This window comes from Triturus cristatus, chromosome 2_2, assembly GCF_964204655.1.
Source record: "Triturus cristatus chromosome 2_2, aTriCri1.1, whole genome shotgun sequence".
Lineage (NCBI taxonomy): Eukaryota > Metazoa > Chordata > Amphibia > Caudata > Salamandridae > Triturus > Triturus cristatus.
In genome coordinates this window covers 315,903,473-315,923,144 of record NC_140582.1, presented here as the reverse complement: position 1 = coordinate 315,923,144, position 19,672 = coordinate 315,903,473, and the positions used below count along the sequence as shown (strand labels likewise).

General features: G+C 42.0%; 1 protein-coding gene across 1 annotated transcript in view; it reads left to right on the top strand.

Moving 5' to 3' along the window:
• Positions 1-19,672, top strand: part of MCUB (mitochondrial calcium uniporter dominant negative subunit beta) — a 419,698-nt gene that overhangs the window by 351,607 nt on the left and 48,419 nt on the right. The window contains exons 5-6 of the mRNA XM_085641372.1: positions 8,254-8,414; positions 12,218-12,421. Coding sequence (XP_085497498.1) covers positions 8,254-8,414; positions 12,218-12,421 — 365 coding nt within the window. The remainder of the gene's footprint in view (positions 1-8,253; positions 8,415-12,217; positions 12,422-19,672) is intronic.

Below are 19,672 nucleotides of genomic sequence, written 5' to 3'. Positions count from 1 at the left end.
GCGTGGGGCCTCTATCCTTTGTAATTCAATGCCCCAAGCCTGAAACTTGCTGATGGGTCATTATATGCTCTGCAATTTCCGGTGAAGACCAAGTTGATACTGTTGCCTCTCTCTTAATCATAGATGGATGCAGTTCAAATTCAATCGATTACAAATTGGAAGAATTGATGTATGCCATTTCCCGCACTTCCTTTACCAGTTTTATGATTGTGCCTCTGTTTAGGATGTCAAAGTTGCCTCTTGAGGTGTAATTTGTCAGTAACACAATTTTATTTGAATCATTGACCCTTGACTTGTTAGTACTTGGTACCTGCATCTTTGGTGTGTCCCCTCCTTCCGCCCCGGGGGGACATCTATTTCTGGCTTCCTCTTTAGTTATTTCCCGAATCCCGGGTCTCATTTGGACATATCCCTCTGAGTTAGTATGACTTTCCTTTCAGGTATTATGGGTTTCCAAAAACTTGTGAGCCATGAGGGTTTGCCTGTTGGGTGATTTCTCTTGTTCTCCTGCAGCTAGCATCAATCCGCTTTCGGTATCACTTTTGGACAGTAAACTGGTTGTTCTTTCCTTTCCTATGGGATTGGTTCCTTGAGTGCTTATTGGTGAGGTTTTAGATTTTGAATCTGTTTTTATTTCGTTTTTTGAAGGTGGTAACCTGACATTCTTATGTTGCATAAATAATGGCCATATTTAATTTTTTTGGACTGCTTTCTCTTTGTTTCGTGCTTTTCTTTGCCTCTTTTTTGAGAGCACGGGCTTAACCTTCGCTATTTCTGTTTTTTTTCCCGTCCTTATTTCTTTTTGTTATAGGGTTAATGTCTTTTCCCTTAGAATTGCTTTCACTTGTTTATGTTAAGACTTTTACTTCCAGACTGGACGTTTTGGTTAATTGCGTGTTGTTTATATCTTTTTGTGGCAGTCCTGTTGTTTCCCTGGGCGAATCCTCCACTGCCCAGTCTTTTTCTCTTTTAGGTGGCCTGGTGGCTTGGGCTCACACATCCATCAGTATATCAGTCAGGATTGTTGTTAATATTTCCAAATTTCCAGATGTTTTTGGGCACTTGCAGTTGACTTCCTGCGTATAGTTATGCTGTTGAGCTCTCGTAATCAAGGAGTTGAGTGTCTGTAGCTTCTTATCGATACCTACTATGTATGTTGCCATTATGTTTAGTAGATCCACTTGGAGGTTGTGTTTGTCCGCTTGATGGGAAATTGCTGTTGAAATAGATTCCAATGTTGACAAGAGGATGCCTCATGTACTGGGAGGTGCTTGATCTTCCATGTTTGTTATGTCAGTGTATTTAATTGGAGAGAGATGGTTGCTTGGTTCTGGTAATTGAACCCCTAACTGATGTGAAATGTCTATGGCCCTTAACTTTTCTGTTTTTAATAATCGCAAGCTTGATGGTGTCCCTTTATCTAAGGTTGAAGGACTTCTACACACGTCTGTCCCTGCTGCATTGAATGACGGAGTTGACACATCTTCTTTAACTGATGAGGTCCGTTGAATGTTACAATTTTGAATCCTCTTTTTGTATGAGGGAGATGTTGTTATTGACAGTTCCGATTATTTGTGAACAAGCACTTTTCCTTTGGCAAGTGAATTTATTGATTCTTGTTGCTGGAATTGACTGACTCTCTCTCCCTGCTCATCCCAGTTGCTGAGATCGAAGGAAAGAAGAGTTTCACTAAAGATTTGGTTGTGAATTACTGCTTCTGTTGTTATGTTCCTTACTGAGTTTGTTGCTATGTGCGTGCTGACTGCGCGCTTCTGAATTGAGACGTCTGCGGATCCTTCTTGGCTTTGTCCATCCTTTCTGGCTACTGCTTCACTTGCTATTTATAAGTCTAATTTGCTTTCCTGGTCAGACCGCTCTTTTATTAAGGGTGCATCTTCTGTTTCGTTTTCCTGGTCGGACTGCTGTATTGTTAAAGATGCACCTTTGGACTCCTTTTCCGTCTGTGGCACCGTACTTTTTAAACTTCCCTTGTTTGTTAACGCTTTGGCAGTTAGGAAGTCGGTTATCTTATAGCCCTCTTCCCTTTTGTTATGGGCCAACCTTGTTCTCTTTGTAGCGGAAACTTTTCTAGGAGATTTCTTCTCATTTGTGACATTCAGGGCTGAATCCTGTTGTTGCTCCTGACAGATGGAGTCTTTCCTGAACCGCTTTGGATGTCTTTGTTTCCCAGGTGGTTGGTCGTGACCTTGATCAAGGTCCTGGTTCTGATCCCGGTCTTGGGCCTGAGCCTGGGCGGTTCTGCTTCTTGCTGAGCGCATTTCTGATGCCCTTACTGATGGCCCTTACTGCGCCTTTTTCTCCTTCTTGCAGATACCTTATCTTTTTTCTTTTTAGTAGGTTGTATAACCCCCTTACTTTTTCATTTGCTCTTTTGTTCTTCTGCTTTGTTACCTTTCTGTCATATGTTAGGGGTTTCAGCAGATAATCTTTAGGCTGTACTAAGTCGTCCTGAGTAGCTGTGGACAGTCTGGCAAGAACGGAGTAAGGAGTAGGGAACACAGGCACAAACACAGGTACAGAGCTGCACAGGACCCTGAGCGCCAGGTGGAACAGTGTGGCAATGGCTATGTAGCAGCGTGTTGGGCAGCGCTAAACCAGGAACGAAGTGAGAAGTAGGGAACACAGGCACAAACACGGACACAGGGGGGACAGGGCTACACAGGACCCCCGAGCGGCCCTACCACCCCGCCATGAACAGAGGTCCACAACAAACCGCTGCTGAGCCTGCTCGTGAGTACTCCCACTGCAGCCGCCCCCAGCCTCACCTCTCTTCTTGCCTACAGCCAGTTTGCCACCCAGCTTGGACGTCTTCACTCGACCCGCAGTGGGGAGTGATCAGCGGCGGGCTGGGGCTAGTGCTGATGCCGAGGCTGATGGAATCGGGGAAGACGAGTGAGCAGTCGGCAAAGGCGAGGCAGATTCGGCGTCCTGTGTCCCGCTCGCGTCCTGCCTTCTCCTCCTGCTGCGGCTGCGATCAAATCAAAGATGCGGCCTGGAAACCATACAAATGTGTTATCAGAGTGAAGAATTTCCATGGGCATTAAACAGACATTTCAAAGGTTATGTTTTGTCACTTTAAAAGAGTAAGTCACAATCTAACCACATTATGCTGTGTTCTCTGGCAGTCATAATGTATACATTTTGGGAATAAATCTCTATTAACCAAGAGTTAGAATTCAAGTATTTCTTAAAGATGTGCACATAAGGAAATTTGTGGGGATTAGAACAACTTTGACGTGAAATATTACAAAAGTGGAAGAAAACATACAAACACTAGCAATGACGATTGTGGACAATCCTGACTACGAAGGCCTACTTGAACACAGACGAAAACATGTGGAGGCTCAGCAGAGATTGCCTGGACTGTCGTGAATTCACTGATAAATATTACTTAGAGGCTAACTTATCAGGCAGACTTCTGGAGCAACTCTTGATGGCGGTGACCCTGAGACTGCTTGTGATAACTCGGGAGGGGATAGGATGTGTACATGCTAGATTGGACCTCTTAAGGCCGCTCTCAGATAGTGTTGCAAGTTCTCCATGTGTTGGTGCATCCTGACCTGAATGGTTTCATTGCGGTGGAGCACATCACCTAATTGAAAAGATTAAGACACCTAATGATCACTGTGCTGGTGTTGCTACGGTCTACCTTGCCATTGTTAGATATGGAAATAGTGTGGGTTACTGTGGTACTGGTCAGAAAGCTCCACTCCATTGGGTGCCAGACATGTTTAAATACCAAAGGGTCAAATATATCACAGTAGTGCTAGCTTTCGCAAAGATAATTTGGGACGAGCATTGGCTGCTTTGAGAAAGCCAGTAGCTTTCTGCAGCAGGCTGCCACTATAGACCATCGGCTAAGTACCTTGTCCCAAAATATCTCTTTACTTTAACCATTGTACTTTTTTGTGATCATCCCTGTAATCATCTCAGTCCTGTCCTTCAGAGGTCTAAATTTTTTGCTGGTGGATCTTGAAACGAGGTACTGTTAAAAGCAGAACAGCATTGGAAAATGTTCGGCAGCCACAGAATGAAGGGAACCTGGGGGCCTGACTTGGTGGGTTGATGGAGGTTGAGTAGTGGTTGAGGTAGGCATATCTGACGTTGTGGAGAACTTTGTATGCGTGGGTGAGCATTTTGAATTGGCATCGCTTCTGGATTTCTAGCAAGTGTTTCTCTCTGAGGTGGGGAATGATGTGTGCGTTGTGAGGGATGTTGAGGATGATTCTGACAGCGGCGTTCTGGGTGCTCTGGAGTTTTTGTAAGAGTTGATTCGTGATGCTGGTATAGATTGTGTTGCCGTAGTCCAATCTGCTGGAGATGAGGGCCTGGGTGACCGTGTGGAGCCAGTGGAATATTTTGCGGAGCATACATAGGATGAAGAAGCGGGAAGAGATGACAATGTTCACTTGTATGGCCTTTGTGAGTCTGTGGTCCATGATGATACTGAGGTTTTTGGCATGGTCGTCGATGGGGGTGGTCATGGGTCCCAGGTCTGTTGGCCACCAGGAGAAGTCCCATGGAGCTCTCTTATTGCCGAAGATTAGGACTTCAGTTTTATGTGTGTTGAGCTGTTGGCAGTTCTGTTCTGTTCAGTTAGCTACGTTGGACATGCAGGTGTTGAAGTTGGTCCTGGTCATCTCTTTGTTGTCTGTGAGGGAGAGGATGAGGTGGGTGTCGTCTGCATAGGATACAATGTTGATTTTGTGGGATCTTATGAAGTTGGCGAGTGGTACCATGTAGATGTTGAAGAGGGTAGGGCTCAGTGATGATCCCTGAGGGACTCCGCAGATGAGGTTCTTAGGTTTGGAGGTGTAGGGCGGAAGCCTGAATTACTGGATTCGGTTGAGGAGGAAGAATGTCAGCCTGCTCACGGCAGGGCAATGTATTCTGAAGTTGTGGAGTCTTGTGATAAGGGCGCTGTGGAAGACGGTATCGAAGACCGCAGAGAGGTAGAATAGTTTGAGTGCAGCGGTTTCTACTTTGTCCATAATGCTGCAGATGTTGTCAGTTTTTTTTTTTTTTAAACAATTTTTATTAGTTTTTCCCAACGTAGAACAACATGAAGTCCACATTACATTCAGTATTCCTGTGAAGGATAACCAGGCCAGTGGGAACAATATCAAAGACAATAAGCTCGCAACAAAACCAGTCTAAACCCCCCCACCCCCTCTCTACCCCCACCCCCCCTTGCCAGTGTGCCCGCCACGGGTTCTCCATCCAGCAGATGTTGTCAGTTGCTGTGATGATTGGTATGCAAGGAAACTATATAGACCCCTGCATTTGGGCTTGAGCCTGTTCTTTTTGGGAGACCTTTCTTATGCCTAGGGATGCTGTCCAATTTCTTATTGATATTCCAGGACATTTGAGACCTGGCATTTCTGATATTTTCGTATTAGTTTGCTCTACAATTTGATAGTCTTCATGGCAAATGACTTTCATGTATCTTAGTGAGATTATTGCTGCATCTGTATTTTATTATTTGTTTTATACTCTGAATCCTGTAATAAACCTTCATTGCTCTGTCTAAATTTGTGATCTCAAACTCCCTTTTTGAGTCATTCCTTTCCTATTGATTGCATATATTTTTAAATAACCCAAAAGAGAAATGCTGTTTTGACTCATCTCTCCTGGGACACACTGCCTCATAAATTTGAGATTAACACTGTAACCAATCCAAACAATGTTTAGGCCTGACATAGATACAAATACATTTGAAGCACACGCTCTTGTAAAAATAATGATGACAGATGGATTTGGCCACGGGATAGTAATATTCCTATTTCGGGCACAAATGCAACCTAGATTGCAGCGTTACTTAGAGTCTGAGATATCATAAGTAGAGCAGCTCAAAACTAAAAAGAACATAACCATAGTAATGTGCAGTTCCCAGTGCAAACTCATCCAACTTAATCTTATCCAACAGATCTTCCTAACCTAGAGGAGACTGAATAGGGTGAATGCTCTAGGTGCAGACATTCTGGAGTGTTTCTTTTCCACATGTTCTTGAATTACTCAGTTCCATGGCCATTCTAGGCAGAAGTGTTGGACATAATCATGCCAATGATAGACGAAGCCGTAGATTGCACATGTCTATTAGACCTAATGACCAGACCCAAAAAGATTAAACACAAATGTAAATTTATGAATGTGGTTCTACTCCTGGCAAAGCATTGTAAAGCTGTCTTGGACATTTGTCTACAGGGTCTTTAATACTGTTCTGGCTGAGGGAAATGAGAACTTGGGTGCATGTAGAATGCACTGTAGCGAGACTGCCAATAGTCCAGGTGGGAAGATGGGAGATGTTGCCAGTATGTGACCTATTACTGTTGGAACCTGAAAGGCTGCAGAGTATAGAATTTCAGGAGTAATATTTGCATAGGAGACACTTTTTAACTTTTTAGCTCACTGGGTGAGAGAAAGGACGCCTAAGTACCAATTGATATTTGAAAGAGCCGTTTGGCTTAGCTTCTACACGTGGAATTAAGCGACTAGTTCCTGCTGGTGTGTTCCTCCCACCTCCAAATCCCTGTGACATTATAATGTATGTAACATTTCAGCACCGAATCCAGACTACCAAGCTCTGGGTGAGGTTGCAGAATGATATAGTCCCCAAATGTATTTCATTGAATGAATTGTTCTTTCTTACATGAACCCCATATGGTGTCCAGCAATGCATTTTGAAGACTCACAAATTGAACTAGTTGACATGTTTATAATGCAGTGATGTTCAGTCATTAAACTCCAATAAGGTGGTCTGAAATAAAACTCTTTTGATTAAACCAAATTGGCCAATGGATCCTGGACTGAACAAATCAATCACAAACTACTCAGTGGAATAGTCTTCTAAAGAAACAACGGGTTTGAGACTTTGAACCAGCAATGAGAGAAAGTGTGAATGGAATCTCTTAATAGTGTGATCAGAGCATAGTATATTGTTTCTTGGAGCAAATACAAAATCGTGTTGTAAAGACTGTTTCCCTCCTTGGATGACTTTGGACGGGTAGGTGTGGTTAAGTTATATAATATTAGCTGAAAGCTCTATTTCCGTTAATATTATAATCATCTTATATTTTTTCTTCTTGGTATCCCCCTTTGAGCGGTATGCATTTGTTCATGTTTCAAATGTAAATGTACATTTATTAATGTCTTTATTCATCGCAAAATGATATTTCATCCTCAATGAATATATATTAATGTTTTTCTGCACAGTTTAAATATTCTTTCCAGTGATTCTATTTAAACAATAAGCAAGGTTTCACAGGAATGTAAGTGTAAGGTTAGAAGAGCTTTACTAATATTTGTTTAATTTTGAAAATGTTCAACAATTTTCATACCGAATATAAAAACCAGAAGAGAGCTTTATTAGATAGAGAGCAACTTTGTACCAGAGATTTGAGACTGAGGGCCATACAGAAGCTGTAATCACCTTTCCTTGATGAAGGTTACGGTAAAGGTACATCAAGCCTTCACTCATCTTACCTTGCGACTTGTGAATGGAACTGCAGCTGTTGTCTCTTTGCTTCCACTGTTCAGGTATTCGGCTCTGGACCATCTATGAAACTCAATAGGCTCAGTTTTGGTGCTAAGAAAAGTTAAGTTAGCCAAGTGAAAGGAGGGACTGGGGCTACTGATGTAAAGAAGCCATACAATATTACCATGTTACTATTATTTTCTTATTCTGCCTTCCGACTATTGTTATTGCCATCATCTTCTCTCTCTTTTTTTTTTAAATAATAGTTACTATTCATTTTGTGTGATCTAAGATAACATTGTTATTTCAATATATCTTTAAAGTATAATCTTACCTTCCTTGAGTCCTTGAATGTGTCTACTCATGAAGAAATAGGGATTTGGTTCCACTAATTATCCCTGTAGTAGTGCAGGGCTGATTGTTACTTAAAACACACCTCTTTCAAGCAATGCTCAGTTGGGGGCAGGGTTGTTGCAGTCCACCAGTTCTGTGTCACATGTAGGTAAATTGACTAAGTCCTTAGTGCCAGATTTTCTCGAAAACCCAAGTCCACGGCGTGTTCTGGAGAGAAATGCATATTACTAATTGCTACAAAGAGATAAAAAGCATTGGGGATAAATCAATTTTCCTCTGTCTTTTGGTAACATTTTTAACAATTTATTAAGTTATCTGAGTGTTCAGTGTGTGATTATAAATTTCAGTGCCATTTGTTATTATTTTTGGATACTCTAGTTTTAAAGTGTGTGTTCTTTCCTTAGATAAAGTGAACAGGGAGCATGCGTCTGAAATGGATAACATTAAATCCTTGGTCCATAGCCTGTACACTGCTTTGCACTTGGAAGGGCACCAGTTAAGGAAAGAGCGGGAGTTACTCCAGAAGCTTGACAACCTGCAAGAACAGCTGCAGCCACTTGAGAGTGTAAGAGTCTTTTCTTTCTGGTAAAAGATGTGCTATGCATGCATCACTGAACCACAAATGAGGGGCAGCGATAAAGCAGAGAAGAGGAATTACAAGACTTGGATATATAGGAAGAGGGAGGATGGGCAGGCATTTTACCTTTCAAAATAAGATTTACGCATTCATCTGTATTTAAAGGAAGTTGTTTACAAATGAGTGTTGAGAATGATGACTCTAAGTCATTGGGTTTTGCCCCAAGTGTGTCTGACAGAATAGATAGCAGTGCAATTTTTATTGGATTTAAAACTAAGGGATATTGCTCACTTAAGTGCCAGCAAAAATAGGGCCTGATTTAGAGCTTGGTGGATGGGACACTCAGTCGCCAACGTGACATATAACTTGCCTTATTACAAATGACTTTTATCCTTGTAATATGTAAAAAGATATTTGTCCTGTTTTTTGACAGAGTATCCTGTCCGCCAAACCCTAATCAGGCATTTAGTGTTTTAAAACGGCGTGCTTCTTTCACAAGGGGACAAAACATGAAGCCAAGTTTTACTTTGCAATTAAAGATGATCAAGCCGGATGTACGGCACATAATGCAACTAGTTTCATTACAAAGTACTCCTCTAGATGAAAAGTACTCTTCTATATGTGCGGATGTTGATTTGTTATCCAAGACGTGAAGAAGCATGAAACATTATATTTTGAATATCAATCTGTGCTTGTGATTAAACACAGAAATAGTGTTTCACTCCTCATGCTTGTTCCAACTCTACCAGAAGGCTGTGTTGTCTCTTTGGTCATTGCCTTCTGTTCTGCCAGTAGAAGTGTGTTCACCCTCAGTGGTCTTAGCAAACAGGCATGTCCAGACCCCGCTCACTTTTCCATTTCAGAGCTTCTTTCAATCTCCACGGGGCAGTTCTAGTTTTGGACTTGTGGGGATAGTACAAGCAGGGCTATACCTAAGGGACTGTTGGAGTAGTGAAATAGTAAATGGTCTGGCTTCTGGTGTCTTTGTCCTACCTTAGCAACTGATTGAACTATCTCCTCGCTTGAGTTAAATAAACAAAACAAGATGCAGCTTGGAAGAGCATGCAGTTCCACTCTTTTTGATGTCAGAACATTGAGCTACATCTACTATTTACTGGTTGCAAATATGCAATCAGTAAATCATTTTAAGAACAGACCTATGTAGAAATAAGTCAGTCCTTCCGGAAATTCAAAATCATAGGTTGCAATCCCACCTACCTCATGAATATTAATGAGGTAGTTTGCAAATTGCGATTCACTATAATTAAAGGTCATCCCGGCACCAGTTTTACCGGGCTGCATTTAAAAAGCAAGGGGTGGGCTGTCTGGGACCAGTGCCTAGTTCTAAACAAACCTTTTGTTTAACATTCTCTAAGGGGTTTGTTAGGGACTCCTTCCCTTTTGTGAATGTACTACCACCCCAACTAAGGTACAGTAGCTTTTCAAAGATTTACGACTGCTATTTCCATATCATCAGTCCATCATTGTTACATTTGGATAGGAAGAGATATTTAGAAGGGACACCGAAAACACGTCCCTTACCATTAGCGATTCCTTATCCATTCGTGCACTCAATTTAGGAGCTGGCAAAAAGTTTCCAACTCCTAAAAGGTGTTTAGTACTTTGCTAGAGGCAGTTTCTCAATTGCATACTCGTAATTGGAGTGTTTGTGACCAGAAAAGTATTTTGGACATCTTGCCCATAGTATTGAAATGTATACATTTGGTGGTTAGAACCACTAACCGCTCAAGTGCTAATTGCAGATCCTCCACCACCGGGCATTGGATTGAGAAAAACTATTTGTGCTGCTTCAAGTCTGGTGACGGTTAGCCACTTGAAATACCCACTCAAGATGTCAAACCTCACGAAGACACATTGTGCATTCCTTGTAGTGCTATGAAACCTGTAAGGGATACGTCTTTAGAGTCCCATTGTGATGTCTATTTACCAGCCTCTCAGATGAATCTCTACGTGAAAGCACAGCATGGGGCGTTTTTACCCCAAAAATTTGTTGTGAACTTCGCAGACAAATGTTGGCATGGGGCACTTTTACCAAAAAAACATTTGTTTGTGAACTTCTCAAACTATTTTTTTTTGTTTTTTTTTGTTTTTGTGAAAGCGCCCCATGCCGTGCTTTTACTTTAGTGGCGGCTGCAAGCCTTTCTTTAGACGCAGCTCTCTGTAAGCTGAATGAGGAGAGCAGCATCTAAATAAAGGGACGCTGCCACCATTAAAGTGGTCTCGCATTTGGGATAGTTTGAGCTATTGCTATTATTAATGACGATGCCTTTTATTTGTTGGTTTTAAAAACACATAAATAAAAGGCATTGCCATTTACAATGCCAATAGCTTAAACTCGTGCGAATATGAGAACTATTGCATTGCAAATGCTTGTTAATAGTATATGTCCAACCTTTTAATTACAATGCGTTGTGCCCTATGGGCTACTAGGGCAAACCTTAGGGGTGACTTATATGTACTGAAAGGGGAATATAAGACCTGACAAGGGGGTTATATTGCAGAGTAGAATTGACAGTTTAAAAGTGCATTCAGGCTGCAGTGACAGACACGGGACATGTAAGGGGCTTCTTAAGTGGTTGGCCCAATAAGTGCTGCAGGCCCACTAGTAGTATTTAATTTACATTCCTTGGATATATGGTATAATACTCTACAAGGGACTTATAAATAAATTAAATATGCCAATCCGGTGTAAACCATTTTTCCCATGTTCAGAGGAGTAAGCACACATACTTTAGCTCTGGTTGGCAGTGGTAAAGTGCACAGATTCCTACGGTCAACAAAAACGAATCCAGCAAAAACAGGAGGATGAAGCCAAAACGTTTAGGGGTGACCCTGCAGAGAGGGGCAGGTTCAACATTACTCACTTGCAGTCCTGTTCTGATGCCCAACTTTCTTTCTGGTGTGTTCAGAGATGTGGTAATAATTATGGTCAGAATCATGCTACGCTATCAAAAACGAACCTCTCTTCAGTAAATGTAAATGTGTTGTACTTGTATAGCGCACTGTTACCCTGGGGTTTCCTGGCGCTGTACTCATACCGCTGTGGAACCCTTCCTGGCTTTTCCCTGTGAAATGTCCACTCCTGGGCACCCCCAAGGTGAAGCCAGGCATCCCAGCGCTGTTGGGGCCGTTGTGGAGATTAAGCAAGCTATTGCCCAGAGTTGCAGAGTGGGACCCATGATAAGAATAGGCACCGAGGCGAGAATTAACAGGTCTGAGGAAATTGAGCCCAAGACCCGCCGAGGCGGGAATTGAACCCTGGTCCCAGGCCAGACCTCTGCATCAGGGTCTGCCGCTCTAACCATTGAGCCACACTTCTCCACAAAAGGTGCAGGCTAGTTTTGTCCCTCTTCAACTCTCAGATTGCTGCCTATCGGGCGTCTTCCCATTACATTCCTTTTTCATTTCCCTTTAAATGAAGGTCTATTTTTGTGGTTAGTTTTTTTCTTCCAATTATGATAGTGAGATGATAAAAAAACAAATAAAGATACATAATGTGCTGTGGATAGACATGCGTATCTGGAGAACTGAGTTTACAAGTAATGCTGCCTTGTTTATAGACCAGAATAAACGTCATTTAAAAAATGAAACCTAATTTATTAGTGTTGGGTTGCTATGACAAACAATGCAAGATGGCATTATTTAATTGTGTGGCAAGTTCTGAGATGCCAAATTGTCACCTAGTAAACATAAGAATGTTTTGCAATGATTCAGTTATTACAAGTACCCTAAAACTTGAAGATAACACCTTTGTGTGTGTTTACTCTTAGATGAAATTTGGCATCCTACAAAATGCTCAGGGAAAGACCACGCGGCTCCTATGGATTGGCTTAGCCTTGCTGTCCACTCAAGGGGGTGCAATGGCCTGGCTTACGTGGTGGGTCTACTCCTGGGACATCATGGAGCCGGTCACATACTTCTTCACCTATGGAAGTGCCATAGCATTCTATGCTTACTTTGTGCTTACCCGGCAGGTACGTCATCTTGAGAATTTTTAGTGACCTAATGTTTGCTGTACATTATTGCTAACTGGAAGCAAGTGCGAAAGTACTACACATTATGTCTGTTGTGATTGTGAAGTCAGATAATTGGACACAGTTGCCTTCTTACATCTTTTGCAGAATATGATTATTTAAAAATGGTTTCTCTTTATTTCTGTCCAACATGTTTAAAGGATGTCATGTTTGTGTTATATTTTTCAGAGCCTAAGAATACCAGAGTTTTGAATGCATGTTTCGTTTTTCAGTAACTCGTGTTTAAAAAACTGAACTGGCTGTTCCATTTCTAATGGTGTCACCACTATGCAGTTAAATCAAATGCACCCTCACCCCTCCTTGTCATCGAGATCAGCAATGAGTGACAGTCCTACTGAGCCAGCCTTCACAGCCAATAACCAGTCTTTCAAGAAGCACTTGGCAGATGTAGAAGCAAGTGTACAAATAGTCATTCAAGGGCCATCATTGCGAGCAGCCTCTTCATTCCGGTGGGGTCGGTAACGGAATTGTTTTACTTTCACACAGAGATCGCGACTGCTGGAAACAACCGAAACCTCCACATGCACGTCCAGGAAAAAAGAGGATTTTCCCAGAAACGCAGAATTCTTGTTTTCCCCTGGTAATTCCTCATTATTTAGTGGACCCTCTGGGTTTAACTAGGCAAGGACTCGATTTTCCCTACACCCGAAGTTGCTGGTACAGGATGGGTAACTCCAGGAGTGGGAGAAATCCAGCCCATTTTTCCAAGCCACTCGTAATGAGGGCCTTCAACTGTTGGGCCTAGTGGGAGCTCTTCAATGATCTAGTTTCTCAACTCCTGAACAGCAACATCCTGCACCATCCTCCTGAAGCAACGCATATATTGTATACCAATATTTGTGTTATTGTGACACTCGTGGTAGGAGACTTTGGGGCTCTTTTTTTAAATAGCAGAATTCGTATTTTTTAGCCAAGGGTGGCCCACTGTGACTTAGTGGGGCATGGAGTGGCTTATGAGCATGTATGACCAGTTATCTCCTACACGTATCTGCAGTACTTAATTTATAAAAGCGAGGGCTCAAAGTTTTGCTCATTAGCCTGCGGCCGGCACTATTGAAGGCCAGAGTCCGAATACAAAGGCTGCGTAGTCTGGATTCCACCTGATGCTGCATTCATCCACCACCAGACACTCCCTGTCTCATCTCTGTCTTGCAAGTTCCTGCTTTCTCCCTTTGTCACTGTTTTTCCATTTTTCTCTTCCTCCTTCTTGCATTGTTTTGTGTTTTGCTTTCTCTTGCTTTGTATCAAAGTCTGTTTAGTGAAAATTAGTTTTGGTCAGCTGCAACTGTTGGCTAAAATTAAGCACTCCCTATCTTTTAAGGGAACTGTAGGGGTGCTGCATGCAACCTGCCTCTGCGTAGACCTGTGAATGATTCTCTGCTCAGTCCTCGCGGCACACTGTTCCTTTTGGTCTACCTTCCTTCCTGGGTTTGGATCTCCAGGTGATCTTGCCTGTGTGGAAGCCCACTGTGGCAAAGGCTGTCTCCACAGCTTAGTGGTATCCAGAACTATTTATGGCATTCTACTCACTAGTGTAGGGTGACAGCACAGCTCTGTGCTACTTGAATAATGCGGGACGTCGATCGGCAGCCATCTTCCAACAATATAACAAATGGAAACACTGGATTGAGGTGGGAGGGGGTTGATGGTGGCAGTAATAATAATACACATTTAGGCTACCATTTATAGCTCTGGTAACACTTACTTATCACCACTGCTCATCATTACTATCCTCCTGGAGTATCCTCTCTCACCACGTCGCTCATCTTTTATGTTTTCAGCAGCTTTCATTTTTTCAGCAGAAGCTTCAAGTTCTAATGCTGGAGAAGAAATAGTACCTCTCTTTGTGTACAGTAAATTAAAGGTGGGCACCGATAAGGGGGCTCTGAAAGTGGATCCACTCATTCAGAAAGTAAACAAATCTCAGCATAAAATAGAAATAGCGTTTCTAAAGACTGCACTCAGGGGTAGATTACAATGGCGGACAGACTTCAGTCCATCCGCCATCGTATCGGGGATTGGGACCGTCCGACATGCTGTTGACGTTCCCATAGTAGGCATTACAATGCGACCGCCACCACGCCGGTCGCAATGCCTATATTTTACATTGCAGCGGCTGCTGCTGGCTGCAGCACCCGCCGCAATGCAAAAAATGGAACAAGTTCCATATCCCTGCATTACGTGGCAGGCACCATGTGGTGCCTGCCTCATGGTACAGAGATATGTAGGGGGCACCATAGGTGCCCCCCAACACCCATAACCAGGGGGCCCACTATCGGCTCCCAATGCCTCTTTCCGCTAGCCTTTTCATGGTGGGTAGCCCGCCATGAAACAGCTGGCGGAAAGGGACATCGTAATCCCTACGGCGGTGCCTGGTAGGCATCGCCCGCATTGTAGGGACTAGAAGCCCCTCCGCCACACCGGCGGGCTCAAGGAGCCTGTTGGATGCATGGCGGGCTGTCTTTAGGACTGCCACACATCCTCCTGCCATCATAATATGGCGGGCGGTAAAGTTGGTTACAATGGCGGAGCGACTGCCACTGACAGCCTGTCGGGGCGGTCTCTCCGCCATTGTAATCGGCCCCTAAGTATTTGAAAGCTGATGTCTCCCATAGGGTGGCTAATGTGACAGGTGCACATAAGAATAAGGATGTAGAAGGCCTTTCTAGATAGAATTATTTCATAGTGGTGGGGATCAATGAATCTATTGAGATAGAGCTGTGGATTTGTTTTGGGAAAACCTTTGAGACAGCCTAGATACCATTTGAGCCAGATGGTGTAACGTGATATGTGTGGTGAGACTCCTAACGCAACAACCCTTCTATGTTGTGAAATTCAGGGTAAAAAGATTAGTTTAGGGCAACAATGTTCTTTGTATCCAATAAGTACTTTGATTTTGTATCCTGCAGAAACAATTGTACCACGTATTTAGCATTTCCAATCAACTTCAGCCAAGAAGCCAGACATCTGACCCAGAACACCAAATGCTTTTGATTTTATAACCCAATAAGAGAAATTCTTCCTTTGCATCTAAGAGTTCATTAATGCAAATCCTCTTTTGGATCACCATCGAATGTAATCTGTCAAATAGTAATCAGTGTGTTCTGAAGCTAGCTATACTATACTCTGGTGATCACACCTTTGGACTGTTGGGATAAATATTTGAATTTGGGTTTTAGTAGTGATTTGTTCCAAATAATGACATTAACATTTATGTATTAACACTCAACCAGCAATCTGCCTACATTGTGAAGTACCCCAAGAAGAATGTATGGTCAGTCATTGTGATTGTTCTTTTGCTAATTTAAATGGTGCTCCGAATGTCAGAGGTCACAATTGATTGAGACAAGAAGCTTTTGATTGACTGATCTGTATAATTATTGAGAGTGTAGTTATACTTGGGGAATTGGGTAACTCTTTGTCAACAAAGATTCAAAAGAAAGGAGGAAGATGCATTGATCTGGTGACTTTCCAAGGATTTAGAGCAGATTAGGGTCTTCAGTATCGCCCGGAATTAGTGATGGCAATAACAGTTTAGTGGAACTTATTAGGTTGGATCGATTATTAAACCTGGGCTCAAAGACTGACAGTAGGTCTAAAAACTACTTTCCAGTGATATTGTAAAGATCAGTGGTCTGAATGATACCGGACCCATCATTTATTGATTTACATATGAGACAGCCTGTACCGTTTGCTACTAAAAGGACTGAGTAAGTTGAGGGAAAGTGAATTTCTTACAAATTTGTTTTGACTCGCGTGAATGTGGAACGATGTTCTCAGAAAAGAATATTGCAGAATTTGACTAGAGAAGCAGCATACTGGTTAACGGTTAATGCTCGTTGCCATTTTGATTTGGTGGACAAAATGAATATGGCCCGTAGAGTGAACTGGTTGAGCCCCCTTAAGAAAGACCACTCGAGGCGACTGTGTGGTCTTAGATTATAGAGACCCAGGGCTGGTGCATTATCTCTTGACATGCTTGAATTCTGTTATCCCTTTTACCCAACATGTCAGGGCCCATCCACTAGGATATTTTTACCGCCCTCCAACCACAAAAGTTGATATGGCATCCTATCCAAATTTGAGGTTCGTCCCTGGCCATGCCTTGGCCCACCTTTTAGCTCTATCTCATTGCTTTGAAGTGCTCTCTAGCCTTACTGAAAATGACTGACTCCCTGCAATAGAGGGATGTCACAATTGTGCAGCCTTGGATATAACTTGTGACCCCATTAAATGATAAATCAAACTACTACCGCATCTAAATGAAAGCTGGGTCAGAGGTTACTAGTTACATCATGGAACATTGCAGGGATCTATCAGCAGCTGACCAATGAGGTTTGTGTATCCCTTATACCGACATTTGATCTAGTATGCTGTCAGTGCATATTGATGGTTTTAAATCGTATTGCTCCCCGGCAATTCCATCACCAGCAGGGAGGGGCCTGGCTGTTTTTATATCGGTCATATTTTTGAATCTCACCATCAGAGTATTAGAGGTCAAGCAATGTAACTTGATTTTACAGATTTGGACCCCTGATTTAGTTAATGTTATTTTGGTTAATCTTTATTTTAATTACTTTTCAATGCAACCAGTGGGCATTATAGAAGAACTGGGGGAAATATTGGAAAGCCATTTGAGTCATAAGGGGTGTTATATTCCAATCATATGGGTTGGCGATTTCAACATTGAGCAATGTATGTTTAGTAACAATTGTAAATGTGGAGCTGCCGGTTGATAAAGGGAAGAGGCAAGCCATTTTACACACATGGGATGCACTAAACCTAATCATTCTTATAAATAATATGTCATTTTCCTCTGACTTTAACAATTAAATATTACCTACATACCCATATTTGTAGGTAGAGGTAAGGGCACATGATTGCATTATTTTCTAAAGATCTCATACAGTAATTATTAAATTACAAGGTGCGCCCCTTACTATATCGTGATCACAACCCAATCATTTTAAGTTTTGATATCTAGCTGCGTGCGGGCTCCAGTGACCCACTAGATCTCCCGGTTTACTTTTCTACCAACCAGGGAGTACGGATAAAATGGGATCATATTGATCCTTGCAAATTCTTTGAAGATTTGGTAACAGAAGCTAGCCAGGACATTTTTCAATATCTTTCCCCTGATGCTGACCCTAGTAAGATCCAAGATAGCTGCATAGCAATTTGTGAGACAGCTGCCCGAATATTAACAAACATCAGGCCACCCAATGACTATATACAGCACCCTTGGTTAAATTTGGATTGCACTTCAGCCTTAAAAGGCCAGCAACATAATCCAGCGTAATACAGATGGAGTAAGATCAACCATGATAAAAAAGCACTAGAAACCAGGAAAAGGGAAATCAGAGACAAAGCTTGGGAAGATCTAACACAAGAGGCCCATCTAAAAGACAGTAGGTTCTTTTAGGATATAAACAAAAGTTCATTCCCTGAGCAATAATAACACAGTATCTGTATCAGTTTCACATCAGTGTTTGAATCAGAAGTTCAGAAAAAGTAGAAATGTCTAGTATCCATTCAAGATCTTTATTTTTCAATTCTCGTGGTTGCTCACGGAGGACTTGTTAAACCACAAGTTCCATTCTTGAATCATATAGGCTGTATGATTCAAGAATGAAACTTGTGGTTTAACAAGTCCTCCGTGAGCAACCACGAGAATTGAAAAATAAAGATCTTGAATGGATACTGGACATTTCTACTTTTTCTGATTCAAACACTGATGTGAAACTGATACTGATACTGTGTTATTATTGCTCAGGGAATGAACTTTTGTTTTGACTTCTAGCAATTGCTTGCAATTAACAGCGTGGGGTGGTGGCTGTTTACATTTCCCTTTTGATGCAAATTTTGGATTTGTTTGTTAAGACTTAACCTATTTGACTCTGCGCAGTAGAAACCTCACTACCCCATTTTAGACATTATATTTTGGGATATAATTGACCTTTCGTCACAGAGGCCACTATAATTGGAATTGAATGTCCTGTTTTAGAACAGGAGTGGGTAAGTCACTTCTTCAAAAATTTTAACTCTGATGACCAACTCGATAAATCCTAGTGGAAGAAGAAATAGATGTCTGGTTAAGTGAATTTATTGATTTAACAGCTGTCACTAAAGTTATCTAGAGCACTGCCCCGGGCAAGGCCCCAGGCCCTGATGGAGTCCCCATTGACATCTTAAAATCTAAACTGGAATTCTCGGGCCTATTAGTAACTAATCTTTTTGTAAGCAGTTATTTAGGGGGCCCCAATGAACATATGGTGGGAGTCCACATTGGTGCCTATATTTAAGTAAGGGAACAGGAATTGCCCCATTTCTTTGTTAGATGCCACAGAAAAAAGATTAGGGCGGGTCATCTTGGAAAAGTTGTATGTTTGGGCAGAAAATAATTCTTTCTTCTCAAAGGCTCAATAGGGTTTCCGCCCAGGCCTGAGGACCATCGAGCAGGCACTGAACTTGTCCCTTATCTCAGAAAAGTACGTCAAGGCCAGGATAGGTTCATTTAACATGGCGTTTATGGACCTATCCTATTCTTTTGACTTGGTGGATAGAGGAAAGTCGTGGTCTCTGATGGAGGCAGCCGGGGTGGACACTCCATTGCTGAACCGTATAAAGCGGTTACACTGGGATACTACTACTAAGGTCTGCTACACCCAACAAGGCGATTGTACACTACCTATAAAGGTGGCCAGAGGGGTTAGGCAGGGCTGTATAATGGCACCTTTTTTGTTTTGATTCTATATTTATTCTTTAGACAAAGACCTGAGTTCCTGTAGTAGTGATACCCAAGAATCGCCTCTCGAATGGTCCCAGTTCTTTTATATGCGGATGACACTGTTTTATTCTCACAAACTTGCAATTGGCTACCAGAAACTCTTAAATGGTTTTAATAGTTTTATGAAAAACCTGAGTTTAAAAGTAAATCGCCACAAATCATTTATCTTAGCCTGTGGTCAAAAAAACACCAAAACTACATTTTTCTTTTCTGGCGAGACATTGATCACTAAGGTTCCATATTTTAGTTATTTAGGTATTCTGTTTGAAGCAAATTTGTCTTGGAGCAGCATGACCATCCAGAGAATACAGAAAAGGGGAGTATTGTGCAAATCTATTTTTAGATTCTCAAAATAACTGGGGCTCAAGTCCATCAAAGAGGGAGTCCAGCTGTATAAATTTAAA